Source organism: Asterias amurensis, chromosome 10 (genome assembly GCF_032118995.1).
Source record: "Asterias amurensis chromosome 10, ASM3211899v1".
In the NCBI taxonomy this organism is placed as follows: domain Eukaryota; kingdom Metazoa; phylum Echinodermata; class Asteroidea; order Forcipulatida; family Asteriidae; genus Asterias; species Asterias amurensis.
Genome location: NC_092657.1, coordinates 2,414,734 through 2,438,572, shown reverse-complemented (window position 1 = coordinate 2,438,572; position 23,839 = coordinate 2,414,734). Strand labels below are relative to the sequence as shown.

The 23,839-nt window shown below is 37.4% G+C and overlaps 2 protein-coding genes across 2 annotated transcripts in view; one reads left to right on the top strand and one right to left on the bottom strand.

Moving 5' to 3' along the window:
• The window catches only part of LOC139942870 (uncharacterized), a 37,901-nt gene extending 25,711 nt beyond the window's left edge, over window positions 1–12,190 (bottom strand). The window contains exon 1 of the mRNA XM_071939672.1: window positions 12,125–12,190. The gene's annotated coding sequence lies outside the window, so the exon portion shown is untranslated. The remainder of the gene's footprint in view (window positions 1–12,124) is intronic.
• Window positions 12,191–12,361: 171 nt separating this feature from the next.
• On the top strand, window positions 12,362–20,902 carry LOC139943205 (SH3 domain-containing YSC84-like protein 1). The gene is made up of 4 exons (XM_071940020.1): window positions 12,362–12,513; window positions 13,469–13,627; window positions 13,970–14,038; window positions 16,225–20,902. Exons 2-4 carry the CDS (start codon window positions 13,537–13,539, stop codon window positions 16,440–16,442), a joined length of 378 nt encoding a protein of 125 aa, XP_071796121.1. The 5' UTR covers window positions 12,362–12,513; window positions 13,469–13,536; the 3' UTR covers window positions 16,443–20,902.
• Window positions 20,903–23,839: the final 2,937 nt, after the last annotated feature.

The window sequence follows — 23,839 nt, the reverse complement described above, 5'->3', positions numbered from 1 at the left end:
GGTCTGGATTGTTCCATTCTTAATTGATGGGTGTGTGTGTGTGATAATTGGGAAAAGCGAAAGTGTAAACCGTCAAACGGGACGTGTTGATGTGCTTATCTGATAATTTCACAGATTAACGATATAATTATTTGAAACTTTAAAAAGTGGATGTCGGAAAAATAAATAAATTTTATTTTCCTAAATTTTATAATCTGGCAATGGTCAACATTATTAAAGCTGATAATTTCCCAGATTTACAATATAATTATTGGAAACTTTAAAAAGTGGGTGTCGGAAAAAATAAAACATTATTTTCCTCAATTTGATAATCTGGCAATGGCGATAGAATTAAAGGGCTTACAAAATGAATTATAAAACACCAACACAAGCCTTACATCTTTAAAGGCAGTGGACACCTTTGGTTTCACTCAAAATAATTATTCAACTTTGATTAAAATGCATTCTACATACAATGTAGGCCTAGATAGTCGAAAAACAAACAAACTCTTGAAGGGACATCAAAAGTGAACGATGATTATTTTCTGTGGAAAAAAGCAACGTGTGAAATGTACCATGTGCAACACTGTACAGTTGTATTTAAAGGTTTTGATAATGTGTTCACTAAAAATGTTATTTAGATTCAAAGTCCAATTTAATTATAGAACAGCTATTGATAGTACAGCAAATAAGCAGGCAGTTATTAATAATAATAATAATACCAAAACTTGTATAGCGCCCTAATCATGTGTAAACATGCTCTAGGGCGCTGAACATCGAAAAATAGACAAACTAAAACATAAGAAAATACTGAATTATAACAACGGGAGTAAACATTCTTCAAAACATTCAACAACAAACTTAATCAATAGAAAACCTAAAGTATTAAAAAGCAATTAGGTCTAAAATCTCAAATGCAAAACACTGTCACACATTGCAAGCATTAATAGTAGGCTAAAAAAACACATGGATTATTGACAATTAAAAATCACTAAACCATTCAGTGAAAATATTCAACTTTAAATAGATGAGTTTTCAGTGCGCTCCTAAATTTGTTCAGTTCTGTTAAGTCTCTTAGGGATGTGGGCAGAGAGTTCCAGAGTGTAGCAGCCGCCTTTCCAAACTGCCTATCACCATATGTGGCAGTTTTAGTGAGAGGTACTCTTAAAGAGGTAGTGCGTTCAGACCTCAATGACCTGCCTGGTCTGTATTTGTCGATCAGGTCACAGATGTACGCAGGTGATCCTCCATTCAGAGCATTGAAAGTGTGCACGATCACTTTGTACTCGAGACGACGCTTTACCGGCAACCAGTGTAACTCGATTAGGACAGGGGTTATATGTTCGCGTCGTCGTGTCTTGGCTATGATCCTTGCTCCATTGTTTTGTACCCGTTGTAGTTTGTTAGTGAGAACAGCCGGAGAGTAATTATTGTGCTTCCGACCAAAAAAAAACCCAACATTTCTATAAAAAGAAAATATTGAAGAATTTGGGCACGGAGAAATTTATAAACAAAAAACAGAAGATTGAAGGCACTGTTTAGAAGACTTGGGTGATTTACTAGGATCCTTTCTCACCGACAAAGATCCAATATTCTGAAAACACCCAAACTGGACTCTATTATGTTACAATGTACAAGGCCTGATCAGGAACATGTTGCCTACTTGCTTGTACAACTACAGTAAGGGGGTGGGGGAAATGAGTGCAAAGAGAATACATTCAACATTTTGAAAAGGTTTGCCAGAATATGATCTAAACTGTACAATGTACATAAAGTTGGGCAGCTGCCAGCTCCTAATAATAGAGCTTTCAATAACACTTTCCCAAACGTACTCGCTCGTTAAGCTACAGGGCTTTGTTACTAACAACCCAGCCGGCACACTTCAGGGGAAAACTTGACGCCAGGTTTAGACAGAGAAACACTTTTTTGAAAGCTGAATGGGTTTATCCAAGCAGAACCTACGCTTTTGGTTATTTCCTGAACCTGTTGCTATTAAGGGTCAGTGTTGCCAGACTAATGTCTGTGTGTTCCTGCCTTGGGTGATGGAACAGTACAAATTATTAGGAGCTTTTTTCTGAGTTAACCAAAAAACAAAATACAGAAACTTAATCAGTGCTTTTTTTGGCTTTTGGAAGCCATTTGAAGGCCTATTCCTTGTGAGAGATACAAAAATAACTGCAGTGCTAAATGTAGTAGCCTACATATTTTGTGTGATTCAGACTTTACAATACAGGATTCAATTTAATGTCAACCTGAATGTAGACTTTGAGTTACAAAAAACACTGTTCATCATAATTGTCAATCAGTGTAAAGAAAGATGACTGAAAATTTCTTCCATGTAGATTGGACTTTGAGATCTTTTTACTACATCCAACAAACATACTTCAGTACACATAACAAAAATTGCATGGTACTACACTAGTTATTTCCTAAACATTCCCTGCACAAATTCATTTATTATTTTTTTCTCCCATAACTAATGTCTGTCACTTAAAAGAAAATATTCTCAAATTCATGTATCAAAAGCTGCTGTATTTCAAACCAAGTAAGCTAATATTGCCATTAATTTTAGGAGTGGTTACTTACATGTACATGTAACAAACAGCATGAACCTTTCATCTAAGAGAGCATGTTCCGCACCGTGTCTTAGTTCAAATTTCTCTTCACAAGAGTGTTACAAAGCAAACAAAATCTATCACTACCAATCACTACCAATAATTATTTTCTTACCCATTTCAGTTGTGGTATTTTGCTCCTGAAGTCAACCGTCTAATAATGTGCATCTTACCTCAGAGGTAAGTTTGAATACGTTACTAATTTGTACCTCTCAGCAATATCAATGTTCAAAATTCCTTAGAACACAAAATGTTTTCCTTTGGAAAAAAAGCCATAAGCACCTGTCCACTGTTCCTTCCTTCAAAACATCTTAATCCAAATGAAGTAATTGTCAAAAGCCTGAATCATCATGAAGTGATTGTGTCACTGGCAATTCTGAGTTATTTTGACCCTGACCTCCACGGCCATTTCATTCATAAAAAAAAAGAAGTTCGTATTCGGGCAAGGTCATTGAACAAAACACTTTACTATGGTTAAGAAGGGCTTAAACTTCTCAGGGTAACTCTTTAGCAAAGAAAGCTGATGGATGTGATGATAAGGAACTTAGTAATAATAGTTTTGACAATTAAGTCGACCATTTCAAAACCTTTTATCCAGAGAGCATTGCTGCCGAATATAATTGCGAAGTGAAATCCAGACTATTCCATTTTTTCTCGAGGTAAAACAGGGTTAAATGGAAACAACAGACCATACAAAAACACATTGCAGTCTCAATAGGCTGAAAATCCTTGGTACTTGAAATTTCTCCACTTTTAAACATAGACAAAAGAAACATATCGTCCAACCACCACAAACGACATTGTAGATAACTCTTATAAAACCTTCAAAACAACATGACAAAAAAAGGTGAGCAATTAGTTTTTAGGGAAAGGATACAAGAAGAAAATGGTTGTCACAAAACTTCCTTTCCTTCCTTCCTTTTTTCACTGAAAGTGCAGTCTTCAAATGATTGAAGATTTGCACTACCAGCAAACCTGGGCAAACCCCTTCTCTTAGTCTTAGCAATAAGTGTGTATCTGGATGGTCTTTTCGCCCAATCAAAGGATATTGGTTAATTGTCTTGTTAAGGTCACAAGTGTCTTAACAGTGAATCTTAACCCAAACTCTGCCAACCAGAGGCATGTTTGGGGCTCTTAACTGTTCGGCCACAACAAACCACAGGTGAAAGACCAATTCTGAAAAGTTTTGACAAAGAAAGTTTTTTGTTAAACTTAGAGGAACACTTTGCCTTGGATCGGTCGAGTTGGTCTTTAAAAAGCATTTGTAAATGTTTGTTATAAAATGCATGATTAGAAAGATATTTTAAAAGTAGACTACAATGATCCACACAAGTTTGCCTCGAAATTGCGTGGTTTTCCTTTTATATTGCGAACTAACACGGTCGGCCATTTATGGCAGTCAAAAATTTGACTCGCTCCCATAAATGGCCGAAAGTGTTAGTCGACGAGGCATAAGTAAAACCACGCAATTTCGAGTGATACTTGTGTGGATTATTACATGTATAATATAATTCTACTTTTAAAATATATTCCCAATCATTTTATAACGAGCGGTTCGGGTTACAAACGCTTTTCAAAGACCAACTCGTCCGATCCAAGGCAACGTGTTCCTTTAAGTCTGACTGTTTTGACCCAGTGAAGTAAGTAACGCTAAACAATACACAAAATATGTCTTTTGAGTTTCCACCCCACAGATTCAGAATGAGAGTACTCACGGTGTGTGACGTACAACCTAATTATACAGATTAATACATGTATTCTTTCACTTCAGTCCAAGGAAAAAGTAATTTGTCCTGCATTGCGTGACAAGATTTGAACAAAAGCGATTAGAAAATACTGAACACTGCCCGTGAAGGTTTTTATATTTTGACAGACTACCTGGCCCCTCAAATTAAATCTCCTTTTTGGGCTGAAGTCAAACTTCAACAGACGAGTATCAATTTTTATTGTGAAATTTGCATTACGATCAATTTAACCCCCCAAAAAACAGTCTAAATTTACCCAGTAAATTTCCATTGTTGTTTATGAGGCCTACTTAAAAGTTAGATTGTAAGTAGGGTAGTCCCTCGAATTCTTAATTTCTAAATCAAATCCATAGTTGCAAGTTCTCAAGAACACAGTAAAGAAGATGGTGTTTCAGCTAGGATTGGTGAAAGGGTGTCCAAACTTGTACACGATAAAGAAAATGGGTGTCCAAATTTTCACTTACAATTATGTTCATATTTAATGAAAAATAAAACAGGTTTTTCAAATTTAAAACAGGGCCTGTCCAAAAGACACCCTTCTTGCCAATACTAATGGCATAACTGCAAACTGATGTGTCAAAGGTGTAAAATCACAATGGAAAGTACACATAGGTCTCGTTACCCATCAAAACAACACACAAAGGTAGAAAACAGTAGAAAACACAAAATATTACACACTACTTGATGTCTATAATACCAAATAATGTAAAACAGGGTGTCCAAATTCATAAACTGGGTGTCTAAAAGACACACAGACACCCCATTTGACTAACATTATGGATGTATGGTGTTACTGCAAACTGATATTATCCACAACATAAGGTGTTTTAGATAATGAAAAGTACACAGCTCTTGTTACTCATCAAAACAACAAACCAAGGCCAGCCAGCCGCTACTGTGTGATGTTTCCTTAACAGTAGAAAGCACAGAGTCTTTTTTTCATTACGCATTCAAACTAATCAATAATCAGACAAAGGATCCCCTTCTGAGATCAACACAATCAGGCAAGGACAAGTTTCCAATGAGAGTCTAGACTTGGTTTCAAGACTGTCCTATGGATCAATTCCAACCCATAATGAATCACTACCCATTTGTATAAGTTTATGTGTGTACGAATGTAGTTGAAAACGAGATCAATTTAAAACAACAGAGGCATCACTATCCTTGGTTCGATTTCCGCGCCAATTAGTTCAAGAACGAAGAGTGCACCCTCTGTTGGGTTATCAAGAATACCGTACTTAAGATAGTTACGTCTTGGACCAAGACTAATAAACGTCAGACAGTTGGAAGAGAGTGATAATGGGATGAAGGTTGATGGTTACATCACTGCTCAAAATATTTTCAACTTTAAAAGCTAAGATCAATAATGGTGGTGTGTCACAATGTGAAGACAAAAGATGCATTTTAGTGAATCTACATCAAGCACATTATTGTATGGTGTAGACCCTGTCTATATTGTACAGAAAACTGAAAACAAAATGAAATTTAGAGGGATACTTTTGACAACTCTTAAAATTACAGAGAGTAGGAAGAGAGTAATAATGGGATGTCGATGGTTGCATCACCACTCAAAATATGTTTAACCAAAGCTGATTAATAAAAATCAATACCCTGTGGTGTGTCACACTGGGGACAAAAGATTCATTTTAGTCATAGAAATAGAACCCGGAGAACGCTGAGCTCGACCACCCTCTGTGTCGTCTATGGACGCGGCGTATCAATACCGCGCAATACGCGCGTATGGCAAAATAATCATCGTGTGACACGCGCGTATGGCAAAATGGCAAGATGTCAGCGCACATAGACCATTTCTAGTGTTTTCATTGGTCAATGATGATGTCATTGTATGGCAAAATTGTATGGCAAAATATTTTGCCATACACGCGTTACGAAAATGGCGTGTGCGCGTCCATAAAAATGGTCTCACAACAAAACCGCACGCACAATGAGACACTCAGCGTTCTCCGGGTTCTATTTTTATGATTTTAGTCGAACTACAGACCTGTACTGAAAACAACATGAAATTTAAAGGGAATGTACAATATGTTTGGTTGTCACTCTGGACTTTTGGCATTACCTCAAAGGGAAGGTACTGTTTTTTTGTAATCACTCTTAAAAATTAATCGCATACAAATCTTTTGGTATTAGAAGCCTATAACAGCTTTCAATAGGAAAGCATTTTCACTTTGAAGTTATGTGGTTATTAAAGGCAGTGTACACTATTGGTAATTGTCAAAGACTAGCCTTCACAGTTGGTGTTTCTCAACAGATGCATACAATAACAAACCTGTGAAAATTTGAGCTCAATCGGTCATCAAACTTGCGAGATAAGAATGAAAGAAAAACACCCTTGTCACACGAAGTTGTGTGCGTTTAGATGGTTGATTTCGAAGTTCTAAACTTGAGGTCTCGAAATCAAATTCGTGGAAAATTACTTCCTTCTCGAAAACTATGGCACTTCAGAGGCAACTGTTTCTCACAATGTTTTATACCATCAACCTCTCCCCATAACTCGTTACCAAGTAAGGTTTTATGCTAATCATTATTTTGAGTAATTACCAATACTGTCCACTGCCTTTAAGTAAAAAGATATAAGTTTTTATGCCCCAAAATTTGCATCTGAGAAGTGTTTGTAAGTAAGAAAAGTTTTTCCTTCTTGGACATTTTGCTCTGGATGTCTGCGATATCTCAAATATGCTTCAACCTTTTGATATGAAATTTTCTTAGGTTAGTTTTACTGTACCGGTACTGTATAGAAAAACAATAGAATAGTTCCAAAAACCAAAGGTATACTTCAACAAGTTTTCCACTGAATAGGAGGGCAGGGCTTGTTGTCCACAATTCTTACTGGACCAGTTAAAGAACATCTGTTATGAACAGCATCAAAAAGAGAAGAAAAACACTATTTCACAGTCTCAAAATTGAAAAGGATTTATTTGATTTGAATGAGCACTTTGAGTTCAAACTTCCCTCATTGTCTTTAGGGTACATGTCTAAATGCTAAATGTAGCCTACCTCCTACTCATCCACTCCATTTAAGTGTGTAGACTGTAATATTTGGACAGTAAACCAGAGAGCAAGGACTAGTAAACTTACTTTACTGATTTCAAACACAACAGAGTTCTAGTCCTTAACGGAAGTAGGTCCACTGGCCACAAACTAATGTCCCTACCCTAATGGTCAGACTCAGTACATATGTGTTTGAACTTCCATCCTAGTGGGTCATTCATTGTTCGATACTTTGTAGTATTTGGACAGTAATCCAGAGAACAAGGATGAGTAAACTTACTTTTTATTGTACACTGAACTGTTAGTGTTAGTAAATAAACTGATTTCAAAGACAACAAAGTTCAAGCCCTAAACAGAAGTTGGTTCCATCATTGTATCCAATACTGTATACAATGGTCAGTGCATGTTTACTTCCTCCGTCCTAATTGGTCATTCATTGGTCAATACTGTATTTGAACAGCAATCCAGAGAGCAAGGCCAAATACACTTACTTTTTATTACGCTGAACTGTTAGCAAATAAACTGATTTCAAACACATCAAAGTTCTATAAAGCCCCTTTCACATAAGAGTAACTTGAAGCAAGGGTTCCTTGCTAAAAGAATTATCGCGTGTGAAGGGACAGACAATTTTTTAAAGTCCAAGTTGCCTTGTCAAATACTGTCAACCATGGAGGAAGGAATGTCAACCTTGCACCATTTTACAACCATGCTAAAATTAAGCAAGGAATCCCAGTAAAAATGATGCTGTAGTGTAAATAGGGCTTTACTTTAAAACAGAAGTCTGTTCACTGGCCACAAACTAACTGTCCAACCATGGTCAGTGCATGTTTACTTCCATCCTAATGGGTCATTCATTGCTTGATAAACATCAAATAAACACCTTTAGTGGATTAGTCTACTGATTCTAAACAGCAAACAATAACTGTTTGATGACCTTAAGGTCACATTAAAAGGTGTTGTTACTTTGGTCAAACAATTGAGTGTTATCAGTAAATAAGTTGACTGCAACTTTGCAAGTGTCTAGTGCTGGTCAATCAAGCTGGTGGACACTGCAATGGACAAAGTACAAGCAGTGGTCACTCAAAATACATCATGTACTCTGCACTGTTGACCACTATGTGTAAATAGTACACTTAGTAAAGTCAAACTAAATCCATACAAAGTTTGTCAAGAGTAATATAGATTGTGAATCATTGCAACAATGTGGAGAGGTGGCGAATCTTTGGAGGAGTGTGGATTCGATTCCAGGTCATGACACTTGCGTCCTACATGTATATCAAGGCACTTTAACCCACAAATTATTGCTTGTACATGTATCTTTAAACCCAGACATTAGTATCAATGGCTTAGAGAAGGCTCTGGGGCCAATTTCATAGAGCTGCTTAAGCCAAAAATTTGCTTAAGCACGAAAATAGCTCGCTTATTTGACACATGTACTGGCCAAAATTTCATGCCATATAAATTACTTGTGACTGGTATTTAGCTGTTGTTTACTTAGCATAACAATTAAGTGGAGTCTTGGCCGGTAATCTTATTTTACTACGCAAGGATTTTTACACTTTCAAAAGCAAAATTGTGTGCTTAAGCAGCTCTATGAAATTGGGCCCTGGTCAGTATTGTGTTCGATGAACCCTTTAGTGCTAATTTCAGCAGTTTGAGGTTGTACTTGAACAATGTAGCCTAGAACAGTTCTAGGCAACATGTAGGCCCTCTAGTCATGCCCCTAAGGGAGTTGAGTAAATTACATATTTATGTATGTAGGGATTTCAAAAAGAATGCCTGATGAATGGGGATAACTTTGTACGCACATTTATCTACCATGTTCCTACTATTTGCGCTTTGTATAGGAACCGATTATTATAATAGAATTAAAGAACAGTACTCAATAAAGTTCAAAGTCCATCTTAGCAAGGTTGACGACACTTCCATGGCTATTTAAATGTCGAGAGGATCTATAGATCAGAGAACAACTGTTCGTTTTCCGGAAGGCCCTGCAAGAACAATGCCCATCATGTCAAACTGTCAATATTATTAGTCTCACCACAGACCTGAATATCCAGGTTACCATGTAACAGCACTCAATACCACACAGAGAGACCTGTCACTAATCATCAGGTTAATCATTAACTCAATGGTTAATTAAAGGGACTGCGGGTTGATTTCACACAAAAAATTGAGAATAGTCTCACTGTAGCTCCAGTTAGGACCAGTTACTCGCCCTAACTTAGGACTAGCCCTCAAGTTTTAAAGGCAGTGGCGGTATTGGTAATTAATCAAAACAATTATTACCATAAAACCTTACTTGGTAACGAGTAATGGGGAGAGGTTGATAGTATAAAACATTGTAAAAAATGGCTCACTCTGAAGTAACGTAGTTTTTGAGAAAGAAGTAACTTTCCACGAATTTGATTTAGAGACCTCAGATTTAGAATTTGAGGTCTGGAAATCAAGCATCTGAAAGCACACAACTTTGTGTGACAAGGGTGTTTTTACTTTCATTATTATCTCGCAACTTCGATGACCGATTGAGCTCAAATTTTCACAAGTTTATTATTTTATGCATTTATGTTGAGATACACCTAGTGAGAAGACTGGTTATTGACAATAATTACATTGTCCAGCAGTCCAATGTCTATAACAAGTCTCATAGTCATATAGTCTTAAGTCAGAAATCAATACCTGGACAGTGTCTTTTTGACACCTTTGGTAATTAATTCTCAAAGACCAGTTTTCACACTATTCCAGGCCTGCAGCACCTTTAAATTGAGTTCAGCTTTATACAGCTAACCTATGACTCACAATCTCTCTATTAACCAATCATGGACCACCTCCCCTATGTCTACACAGTACAATGTCATGAGTATCTGTTTAGCTTATGGTGTACTCTCATACTGTTGAACCGATCACTATGCTACAGCGACTTGTTGACACGTTACTATGACAACGGATTCCGGTGAATGCAGCTGTCTAAGTGTTGTCTGGGCATATCTAAACTGTGTGCATGCGGGATGTTAATATTATAATATTCGTAGGCTTGATTTTTCAGGGTATTATTCCAGAGTGTGGGTTACTAATATAATATTAGGCATCTGACATACTAATATCATTTATAAATTTACTTTGTTTTCAAAATGAATGTCCTTTTATAGTTGCAGTACAACCTTCCCATCACCATATGGATCTCAAATTTACTGCCTATTTTCAAGAAAACATTTTTTTTATACCATGTAGTTTCTTGCTTTGTTTACTTGTGGTAGGCCTATTGCTTGCAATGCATTGCTAATTGCATGCTTGTTAAATGATGTAACAAACATTATACAAACAAATTGACAGTAAAACAGCACAAGTTTTTAATTGTTTTAAAGAGATTTGCTGCTACAGGATGTATGTTTCCAAGAAAGGAAGAAGCCAGGAGGAAGCCAGAAGGGGTGATTTGGATTTCCACCACCCCCACCCCCCTTCTCATTAAAACAAATGGCATTTCAACTTGCTTAGTTTCCTGGTTGGCCTATTTATTTAAGGGTACACAAGCTCTGGTTAATAAATACTTTGAACCACTGTGAGTCTGTGATAATGGCACAGCAAGTTTTAACATAATGTTTTGAACCGCTAGATCAGACACTCTAGCCGTAACTTGGGACTAGTCCTAAGAGATATCAAAAACGTACAGCTAGTCCTAAGTTAGGACTAGTAACTCGTCCTAACTCGAGATAAGACTAGTCCTAACTCTTTGTGAAATCCACCCCTCGACAGAGTGAGATAAACACTCATGGCCTTGGCTTTCTGGACAAAGATATTTCTTCCTGCTTCAAGGGGGAAATAGATTTATTTATTTCCCGATTGTTTACAACATTGTTTATTACCCATTTCCTGGATTAAATATCAATCACTGTGTACATTATCAAAACGTGTCTATTCAAGATAACATACAATGTGAAAGGGCTTACTCAAAACAAATTTCTTTCTTTTTAGATGTAATTTTAATTATACAGTTTTAAAGAAAATGGTTAAGAGAAAATCTGTGCTATTCAAACTTCCTGAAGGCAAGTAAAATTGGGGTTCGTAAAATGCATGTACAAGATTATATTACAATACTGGCTACTTTACATGCTTTACAAAAAAAATAAGATTCAAGACTTTGCTGCCCTTAATAATCAAAGCTCTTAATTAATAAGTCTTTTAATAGTTTAATACACGACCGTAGCGTAGGGAGGATCAATCATTTTTACTTTATTATCATACCAATACTAACTTAAGTTCGTAATTATAATTATTGATACCGAAATTTGTAAACTGCTTTTATCCCTAATTCTTACTCTATGATTTAAATAAAAAGTTTAAAATCAAGAATTTCTCCACATCAATAATCAGTTAATATCATCATTTATCAACCACCAGACAACAGATCAAGAAATGTTTCCCGTCTATTTTTTATTCTCATCAATGATCAAAACATGGACAATACATCATGAACTTCTTACACACATTTGTATCACTCAGGCTACGGACGAGCTGGTCCCTCTTAGTCGAGTCGGTCCACGCCTACTCACCCTACCGTTGAAACTCAACACCGTGCGGTACAACACCCTGGGACCAGGCACCACAACACAACCAAGCTCCGTTCGGACAAATCTCACACATCGAATGCAAAACAAAACTCGTTTTTATATCAAATTCTGACCAATTTATCGCAAAAAATCTTGGCCCAGTTGAACTATATACATCTAATGTTAATAACAAGATGGAAGAAGTTGAAATCGTAGCTCATTTACTTACATTTTCAGTTGAAATTGGACGGAAAGTTTACATTCTTGAGCCATCGAAGATTTACATCGTATCCAAAGAGTGCTGGATTAATGCATTATTTCTGCAGGGGTGACTTTTTTGAGAGTTCAAAAAACTATTCTAGTCTGTAATTGACCCACTTCTCTCATTACGTTGAGTTCAGTCAAAAGCGGCGGAGGCCAGACTATTCTCTCCAGTACCACCACAAGAGGGCGCGCTGTTCAATAATAAAGTGTTGAGGAAAGTGACAGAGTAATGAAAAGCGAATCAAAACGGACGAAACAACAAAAGGGGAATTTGCTGTCTTTCCCGAGCTTTGTCACCTTGCCGCGTTTAGTTTCTACTTGCCAAACCACCCTGTACTGTAGGTTACTCAAAAGGTAAGGCTGGGTTTGGGGGTTTTGTGTCAAGGCACTCAAATCAATTGATTTATAAAACTGCCGTCTAATTCTAAAAAAATATAAATATTCTGTTCAATTCAATGTTGGGCCTGGTCTTCTATTTGCTTGTGTGTATTTTTAGTGACTCGTGTGTATTTTAATGTTTATTGTATGTAGGCTTCTCTCAAGAAGTTCAAGTAGAACGACATTATCAACTGTACAAAATACGTAGAACATTTCGTTTGTAATACAACTTTCCTCCACAAGCACAAGTCAATCCACGTCATGGACAATTAACTGAATATAGTATAGTATTACTTAGTAAAACTTAGTAGTGTTTTTTATTTATTAGAACACACGTTAACTTCCTGAAGTAGTAACCGGTTTCAAACGTTCAGCTACTGCAGGTTAGGATAGTGCAGGCCTAGAACTATGATGAGTGGTTCGTACCACTATTGTTTCTGAAAACAAAAGCCGGATAGCGGAACGAACCTACTCATACTACAGTACTAGCTGTTGGATGGGATCTGATTAGTGATGGTATTGCTGGTTGGTCTCTATCTATGATGCGCCAGTTTCTTCTCAGTCAGTGTCAGAAGTGATTGAATGAAACTGAGTGAATAGTTAGTACTACCGAGTACAATAGTGATATTTACACATTATAGGCCTACTAGTTACAATAATTGTAGCGCTCTTGCGAGGGTTGAAGAGTTACAATTGTTGTAAAACATTACTAGAAATATAGTTAATAATATAATATCATAACTGGTTAATGGGATTTTACATGCTAAAATAATGTTCATCTTCCTGAGACGAAAATTTTACTTTTTTTCAGTCAAGAGCATTAAAACTGTAGCATTGAAGTTGTACATTTAGTTGGTGATTGTGTTTCATTGTGTTTGATTTTTTATTTAACTGCTAACAAACACCCCATTCCCTTCCATGTTTTGTACAGGTGCTGCGTAGCATATTTCAATGTTGCATGCATACATGTTATTGGTGTTCATTTTGTAATGTACTGAAATGAGCAGCCATGAAGGAAAGGATAGAGACAAACAGAAGGGAAGTATCGTTCGCAGGGGCTTCCGAAGTCTCAGTTTCCGCAAACCAAAAAGTAAGTCTTAGGTTTTGTTCAAAAACTTATGGCATATTGTGAAGTGTCGAGGTCCAGCAGTGGAGTGTAGCGTGCTGGATCCTAAATCGTGGCCCAATTTCATAGAGCTGCTTGAGTGTACCCCTCCTCCTCATCATCATCAGTCGGACAGCAGGCAGACACAAGCTTTTCCCAATCCCATTCTCTCCTGTCTGTGCTATACTCCGAATCTCAAGCAGGGCTCTCCCTCAAGCAGGGAGAGCAGAACATCCTAACCCTAACCCCTGCTAAAGTTTCCTAAAGTTTCCCATCTTAGAATTGTAAGAACAATTTTATAATGATTTTTGTTATTGTTATTTTTAGAAAAGACAAAATCAACAGCAAACGACTGCGTAGATGGTAGACATTCCAGACATCGCCATTCTGCATCAGGTAAGGGAACTTGGTACAGCTTCAGGTCCAGGGCCCAATTTCATAGCGCTGCTTAACGGTAAGCAAATTTTTGTGCTTATTGTAGCAGAAAAAATTGCTAAGGTGCAAGCGTATTTCACAGTTTAGCAGGAAAATTGGGCGACCATATTGCGCGTTTACCATGGATTCGCAGTGTGACGTCAATTATTTTTGTGCGGTAAGCACCGGAAGGTTAGCATGCCATTTTGAGTGCTTACGGTTAGCAGCGCTATAAGCACAAAATCGACCGCTAAGCAGCGCTCAGGGTGTGGGTTAAAACCCTATGAAATTGGGCCCTGCTAAGCACACAAAATTGCTTAGCATGAAATTTCTTCCTTGATAAAAACAGTTTTACCAACCAAATTTCATTTTGTTGCATATTGCTTGGTACTGGTATATTTAGCTGTTGTTTGCTTATCCTGAAAATCACGTGGAAATTTGGTTGGTCATCCTGTTTTTATCGAGGCAAAAATTTCATGCTAAGCAAACTTTTGTGCTTAGCAGCTCTATGAAATTGGGCTCTGGTGTGGGTTATCAGGGTGTGGGTTAAAATCCTGGTCAGGATGACACTTGGATCGTTGAGCAAGACACTTCACTATAATTGCTTCTCTCCACCCAGGAGTTTAAATGTACCAGAAGGGTAATTAAATGAGACTTGCGGTAGCACTTTGTGTAAATCTCTCTTGAGTGGTGCTGGTTCTGAAAAGAACCGGTGGTTGACAACTCGATGTTTCTTTCAGTATGCTCTGATTATCTGTCTTCATGAGAATCCTAGACTCTGTTAATGCTGCTTAAGTACTGCCATGGAAATTAACTGGTACATGTAGTTAAAGGCACTTGTGACACTATACTTAAAATAATTATTAGCATAAATTAAAAGCTTACTTGGTAACAAGTAATGGGGAGAGGTTGATAGTATAAAACATTGTGAGAAACAGCTCCCTCTGAAGTGACTTAGCTTTCGAGAAAGAAGTAATTTTTCCACGAATTTGATTTCGAGACCTCAGATTTAGAATTTGAGGTGTCAAAATCAAGCATCTGAAAGCACACAACTTCGTGTGACAAGGTATTTTTTTCTTTCATTATTATCTCGCAACTTCTACAACCAATTGAGCTCAGGTTTTGTTATTTTATGCAGATGTTGAGATACACCAAGTGAGAAGACTGGTCTTTGACAATTATCAATAATGTCCAGGGTCTTTAAAGGCAGTGGACACTATTGGTAATTGTCAAAGACTAGCCTTCACAGTTGGTGTATCTCAACATATGCATAAAATAACAAACCTATGAAAACTTGAGCTAAATCGGTCATCAAAGTTGCGAGATAATAATGAAAGAAGAAAACACCCTTGTCACACGAAGTTGTGTGTGTTTAGATGGTTGATTTCGAGACCTCAAGTTCTAAACTTGAGGTCTTGAAATCAAATTTGTGGAAAATTACTTCTTTCTCAAAAACTACATCACTTCAAAGGGAGCCGTTTCTCACAATGTTTTATACTATCAACCTCTCCCCGTAACTTGTTACCAAGTAAAGTTTTATGCTAATAATTATTTTGAGTAATTACCAATAGTGTCCACTGCCTTTAACACATGGTGCTATCGCAAACCTCGCCTAACTATACTCCCACCATGCAAAGTTTCAAATCCTTCTTAACTCTTTCACGAACCCTTCAAAAGTAGTTGTAACACAAAAAATACAAATTTCGTGGGCTACATAGTTTTCAGAGTGTGAAAGAGGACTCTTGAAGGTGCTATTCTAAGCCTTTTGGGGGGTTTGCTCGGCCCCAGCGGCCAGTCTATCCAGGACCGCTGGGATGGGCTAATCGCTTGCACAGATTCTTGTTCAGGAAGTACGTCATGCATACTATGCATAGAAATATGGTGCAGTGTGGGTGTGATGCATGATGGGACTGCACATTATTAAACCAATGACAGTGCATAATACGTTTGCCTATCCCAGCGCCTTTGGTTAAAGCAAGGCGCTGGGGACGAGTGAATTTTGGGGGGTGGTCACCATTTTGTGAAAAAAACTATTAGTGCATCCATATGATCAATTTATCACTTTAAAATAAATGGTTCATGAAAGGTTTTGACAATAGGGTACAATAACTATGTCCTGGAATATCACTCGGCTAACACAGCTTCCGTCTTTTTCTTTTCCTCAACAGAGCTGACCAATAACAACAATAGCTCCGGCAGTGCATCCATGCATTCAGGCGTAGCCCTCCTTCCCTTTAATGCAATTCTTCCCTGTGACCTCACCTTCAAAGCTGGAGACCGTATCGACATTCTGACGCAAACCGAGAATTGTTACGACTGGTGGGAAGGTAGGCTTAACGGCAGGACAGGGATCTTTCCCGCGAATTACATCAAAGTTTTGCATTAAAGGCAAAGTATGACATAGCCTTGGAGTAATTACAAAGAGTAAACACTGCCTTTAAAGGCAACACATTACCATTGCTTTTTGAATTGTTCAATTGATTTAATCCTACGATATAAGTTATCACATATGGGACGCATATTTATCTTCCAGTCTCACTTGCAACGCGCAAAATATGAAATTTCAGAGCGATATTTCACGCGCACAATGTTTAGAATGTAATTTTTGCACTGTCCATATACGGAGCATGACAAAATGACATTTCACAATACGCACTGTGTAATAAAAACAGAGGAAGTAGGATATAAAACAGAGGTCGTAGCATATATGTTTTTCTCCCCCTTGTAGTTCGAGCTTCTGATTGGTGGATTAGCGCATACTGGAAGATAATGTGTATTATTATAGATGTATAGGCCTACAATGAAACTAACATGTGAAAATTTTATTTTAAAAGGTCGCATTTTGAGATATCAAATGCATCTATATGTTGGGGACACATACACCAAGTGAGAATACTGGTCTTTGACAATTACCAGATGTGTCCAGTGCCTTTAATCTTGGTGAGCCAACCAATGATTATGCCTTTTCAGTATTAATTTATTAAATTAATTAATATTAGCCACCTGTCATTCTAAAATCAAAATCCCATTTTTGGTTTTGATTGATCCTAATATTGGACGAAGTTCGCACTAGAACTGTTTCATGTTCTTTGTCTGGGACCAGGGGTGGATTTCACAAAGAGTTAAGACTAGCCTAATCTCAAATTAGGATGAGTTATACATGTAGAAAAGTTTTGGTAACACCATGTAATGATAATCTCTGATAAGAACCGTTGATTTCAACTCAACGTTTCGTTCAGTATGCTCTGTTCGTATTCTGGAGAAAGCTCGAGTTGAAACCAACAGTTCTTTTCAGAACCACCCCAACTCATTTAGAGATTATCATTACATGGTGTTACCGCAAAACTTTCCATAGGGCGAGTTACTCATCATAACTTAGCCTCAGCCTTATGGTTTTAAAAACTCCTAGGACTAGTCCTAAGTTAGGACTATCTAGTGAAATCAACTCCAGGCTTACTGCTACTGCTATTTATTTCTTTTACACGTCCAACAGCGCAAGCGCCGATAACCGGATGGTGAATAGGAAAAGAGAAAAAAAGTTAAGTTTTAGATGTGGGAGGAAAACCCCAAACAGGGACAACCAACGCAATCAGGTAGGGACTGAAAGGCCAAATTCAGATGCCCAGGGGTATAAATAGGACCTGTACCTTTGAGGGCAGAGATGGTTCTTGCGATTGATTTAGCTTATTGCGCTACAAACTCGGCAGCACAGGCTGTATACTCCCAAATTAACTGAAAAAGTATTTAAGGAATGAAATAACTGGCCCAGTGACTGTCGCGGTTACGGTTAGGAAAAGGCTATTCGCCATTAACCGGATATTCAAATTATTCGCCCAGGCCTAGTGACCAGGGGTAATAATGTTTGAACAGCATGAGAGTCACTGAGTGATGAATTTGAACGCTATATAAGAATCTACTGTTAATATTATCTGTCTTGCTGTCTTGCATGTAAAGAAAAGTACAAATATTTTTGATAGACTTTGTGATGAAACAATCACATAAAATTGAGTACCTCTGTGAACAACAGTGCCTGTAAATTTACTAAATACTTTTTTTTTCTCTCTGTCACAAAGTAAAGGTCTTAGATTGTTTTTTTTGAGAAACAGAATGCAGAGTGTATCTTTGTGCGTGCGATTTAGTTGTGAAGTCACTTTTATCTATGCATGTACGTAATTGTCATGAATATTGAACACAGAAACACGTAGAAATGGTCAATGTGCTATATTACGTGATGATCATTTTGCCATACACGCGTGATCACGTGGTGCGATAAGCCATGTCCATAGATGACACATGGGGCGCTCGATTTCTGTTTCCATGGGTTTTTGTCAACATGCTGATTTATAGGCAAAATTATAATTATATAAATAATGGAAGAACCTTAAAAGTCATAAAATTATGTGAAAGTTTCAGCTGGCTACAGTGTCTACCTCCTGGCAAGAAACAAAAATGTCAGAGAGTTGTTTTCACATCCATCCACGTTCATTGAGGTGACAGCAGCAGGTACCAAACTGCATCTCTGACTGCAGCGTTTTTAAACGAACACCAACCCTCAGAAAACTGAGAATCATTTCATGCATGAATTGTTTCTCAAATTCAAATGTTTTTGGGTAAAATAATTATCCAAACCATATTACATTAAAGGCGGTGGACACTATTGGTAATTACTCAAAATATTTATTAGCATAAAACCTTACTTGGTAACAAATAATAATGAGAGGTTGATATTATAAAACATTGTGAGAAACGGCTCCCTTTGAAGTGATGTAGTTATCGAGAAAGAAGTAATTTTCCACGAATTTGATTTCGAGACCTTAGATTTAGAGCTTGAGGTCTCGAAATCAACCATCTAAACGCACACAACTTCGTGTGACAAGGGTGTTGTCTTCTTTCATTATTATCTCGCAAGTTCAATGACCAATTGAGCTCAAATTTTCACATGTTTGTTATTGTATGCATATGTTGAGATACACCAACTGTGAAGGCTATCGCTAATCTTTGACAATTACCAATAGTGTCCACTGCCTTTAAGAGTGTTGCTTGATAAAGTTCTTTGTAACTTGCGAAGACCAAACATTTTACATTTTTCCTTAGTTCAGGAATTAAGTTTGTATATATTGCTAAATGCCTATTTTTTGTTTACTTGTACTGATGAAAATCTGTTTCTAATACTAGAGAAAGTATAAGAACAATGCCATTGTCTTTCACAGATATTGTTTGATTGCATCTTTTGTGTTAATTTTGCTCGGCTGTTCGGCCATTTGCTCATTTTGCTTTTAATTTATCTTTTGTATTTGATGATAAGACCGCTCATTTTCATTGTTGTGTGTTACTGAAATAATTATTGTTTATTTAAAATTTTTGTCAAAATTATACTTGTTTGGTGTTACTGTTGGCCATTTTTAATTTCTATATCTTGTTTGGACTGGTGTACTATGTTGAATCTACAAAAATGACTTTCTCTTATGTTTGTTTATTTCTATGTTGAAGCGCTCTTAAAAATATTTACTTTTGAATTGATGCGATGCATTTAATAATAAACATGCAATGTAAATAGCAATGACGCAGGAGTATTGTAATATTTTTAGAATTTGAATATAAATAATTTTTCGACGAAATGATAGATAATAATGTGTATTTTGTGTCTGAAGAAGTACACATGCAATAATATTTGTCTTTATTTTTGTGTGGGCAAATGGAATATATCATAGTTTTGTAACAATTGGGTGTCTTTGTAATTTAGACTTAAAGTGTAAGTACAAGCCTGTTTATTATACATGTAGTATGGGTGAGTTTGCTGTAAAATTAATTTCATCATTTTAATGAAATCTTGAAGACATTTAATGGCAAAACCTAGATCTTTCTTTTGTGAAAACACAGCCACAAGTTTTGCCAACCTTGCATTTACATTTGGTGCTAGATATGGCTTTGGCTACCCCACCCAACCCAACCCAACGCCTCTACCCCACACCCCCATAGCAAGTGTGTCTGTGAGTGTAAGTAAAAGGGGGTGTTAAAGCAAGCAGTGGACACTATTGGTAATTACTCAAAATAATTATTAGCATAAAACCTTTCTTGGTGACGAGTAATGGGGAGAGGTTGATAGTATAAAACATTGTGAGGAACAGCTCCCTCTGAAGTGACATAGTTTTGGAGAAAGAAGTAATTTTCCACAAATTTGATTTCGAGACCTCAAGTTTAGAACTTGAGGTCTCGAAATCAACCATCTAAATGCACACAACTTCGTGTGACAAGAGTGTTTTCTTCTTTCATTATTATCTCGCAACTTTGATGACCGATTGAGCTCAAATTTTTACAGGTTTGTTATTTTATGCATATCTTGAGATACATCAACTGTGAAGGCTCGTTTTTGACAATTACCAATAGTGTCCACTGCCTTTAAAGTATGAAAACTTTGGGGTGACCTCTTCCACAAATTGGGCACAAATTTGATACAATAATTAAATAATTAACTGATAAAAACCAAAACAAGTATACAAATGAAATTTTTGAAATAATAAGGTAAAACAAAAAGGTTTTTTAATTGTCATAAAAATAATATTTTTCATTGTAAAAATAAGGGAGAAAATAAAACAAGGAGAAACAAAAAGGGTTTTAAAAATCAACAAAAATTCCATTCAAAGTTATCGGACATTAATTTTTTTGTTTTTATTTTTTTTTTTTGGGGGGGGGGCGGTGGTTCAGCAAAATTATTTTGAACATCTTTAAAATAATATATTGAATACAATTTGTGACTCACTTTTAGGAGTAGTAGATTTTCTGCTCTGACGCTAGTGCTGTTCAAGGAAGCATTCAGAAAAAGGAGAAAATAAAGAATAAAAGCTGAAGATTTTGTGTCTTTATTTCCTTCTTTAATTTTTATTTGTTCATAATGTTGTTTCAGCCTATACTAACAGAACAATATTGTCACAAAAAGGGGACTACATGCGTCAATGATGGTAAACTAACTTGGGTTAAAAAAAGGCTTGGATAAAAAGAGCTTATGAATTGGAAAAACATCCGAGCCTTTTTATACACGCACAGTGCACGTCAATTTCTAATGGGTGCCTGCTCACGCTGACTCAGGTACAAACTGCATCTCTCTAGCATTTTTAGTTCCAGAGTTATTCCAGAGCATTGCTGAAAGTTTTTAATTGTCCGGGCCTATTTTTTGGTTGGGTTCCTGTATGCCGTGTGTTTGCGTAAATTTAGACACGCACAGTGTACGTCAATTTCTAATGGGTGCCTGCTCACGCCGTCGCATCTAGCCCCGCCTTAAAAATCGTCAGAGCATTAAGTTTGCACGAGAGGAAAGCCCTTGAATATGGTAATCCTGTGGTGGTAAAATTTTGAAGATTGAGCATGATAGTGGGATCGAATTTACCCGTTGTGAATTTTGTTTTTCTCTCCGACAGCTCTGTGCACAAAACTCCCATAGTGGAGATTGTTGAAATCGTTTCTGAGCAACCCCGCTTATTTGAGCTTTTTTCTATCAAGAAGTGTGCAAGTCGCCCTAAACCTTTAAAAAATGGATGCAGGTAAATGCCACGATGACTAAGGTACAACCTGCATCTCTCTGGCATTTTTAGTTCCAGAGTTATTCCAGAGCATTGCTGAAAGTTTTTAATTATCCGGGCCTATTTTTTGAATGACTATTATTTTTGGTTTGGTTCCCTGACTGCGCCGTGTGTTTGTGTACATTGTATACACGCACAGTGTACGTCAATTTCTAATGGGTGCCTGCTCACGCCGTCGCATCTAGCCCCGCCTTAAAAATCGTCAGAGCATTAAGTTTTATACGAGAGGAAAGCCCTTGAACATGGCAATCCTGTGGTGGTAATATTTTTGAAGATTGAGCACGATACTGGGATCGAAGTTACCCATTGTACATCTTGGTTTTTTTCTCCGACAGCTCTGTGCACAAAACTCCCATAGTGGAGGTTGTTGAAATCGTTTCTGAGCAACCCCGCTTACTTGAGCTTTTTTCTATCAAGAAGTGTGCAAGTCGCCCTAAACTTTTAAAAAAAATTGATGCAGGGACATGCCACGATGACTTAGGTACAAACTGCATCTCTCTGGCATTTTTAGTTCCAGAGTTATTGCAGAGCATTGCTGAAAGTTTGTAATTGTCCGGGCCTATTTTTTTAATGACTATTATTTTTGGTTGGGTTGCCTGACTGCGCCGTGTGTTTGTGTACATTGTATACACGCACAGTGTACGTCAATTTCTAATGGGTGCCTGCTCACGCCGTCGCATGTAGCCCCGCCTTAAAAATCGTCAGAGCGTTAGGTTTTATACGAGAGGAAAGCCCTTGAACATGGCAATCCTGTGGTGGTAAAATTTTGAAGATTGAGCACGATAATGGGATCGAAATTACCCATTGTACATCTTGTTTTTTTTCTCCGACAGCTCTGTGCACAAAACTCCCATAGTGGAGGTTGTTGAAATCGTTTCTGAGCAACCCCGCTTACTTGAGCTTTTTTCTATCAAGAAGTGTGCAAGTCGCCCTAAACTTTTAAAAAATGGCTGCAGGGACATGCCACGATGACTAAGGTACAAACTTCATCTCTCTGGCATTTTTAGTTCCAGAGTTATTCCAGAGCATTGCTGAAAGTTTTTAATTGTCCGGGCCTATTTTTTGAATGACTATTATTTTTGGTTGGGTTCCCTGACTGCGCCGTGTGTTTGTGTACATTGTATACACGCACAGTGTACGTCAATTTCTAATGGGTGCCTGCTCACGCCGTCGCATCTAGCCCCGCCTTAAAAATCGTCAGAGCATTAAGTTTTATACGAGAGGAAAGCCCTTGAACATGGCAATCCTGTGGTGGTAATATTTTTGAAGATTGAGCACGATACTGGGATCGAAATTACCCATTGTACATCTTGGTTTTTTTCTCCGACAGCTCTGTGCACAAAACTCCCATAGTGGAGGTTGTTGAAATCGTTTCTGAGCAACCCCGCTTACTTGAGCTTTTTTTCTATGGAGAAGTGCGCAAGTCGCCCTAAACTTTTAAAAAATGGATGAAGGGACATGACACGATGTCTAAGGTACAAACTGCATCTCTCTAGCATTTTTAGTTCCAGAGTTATTCCAGACTATTGCTGAAAGTTTTTGATTGTCCGGGCCTATTTTATTGAATGACTATTATTTTTGGTTTGGTTCCCTGACTGCGCCGTGTGTTTGTGTACATTGTACCCACGCACAGTGTACGTCAATTTCTAATGGGTGCCTGCTCACGCCGTCGCATCTAGCCCCGCCTTAAAAATCGTCAGAGCATTAAGTTTTATACGTTGTTGAAATCGTTTCTGAGCAACCCCGCTTACTTGAGCTTTTTCCTATCAAGAAGTGTGCAAGTCGCTCTAAACCTTTCAAAAATGGATGCAGGGACATGCTACGAAGACTAAGGTACAAACTGCACCTCTCTGGCAATTTAAGTTCCATAGTTATTCCAGACCATTGCTGAAAGTTTTTAATTGTCCTGGCCTATTTTTTGAATGACTATTATTTTTGGTTGGGTTCACTGACTGCGCCGTGTGTTTGTGTACATTGTACACACGCACAGTGTACGTCAATTTCTAATGGGTTCCTGCTCACGCCGTCGCATCTAGCCCCGCCTTAAAAATCGGCAGAGCATTAAGTTTTATACGAGAGGAAAGCCCTTGAACATGGCAATCCTGTGGTGGTAAAAATTTGAAGATTGAGCACGATACTGGGATCGAAATTACCCGGTTTACATTTGTTTTTTTCTCCGACAGCTGTGTGCACAAAACTCCCATAG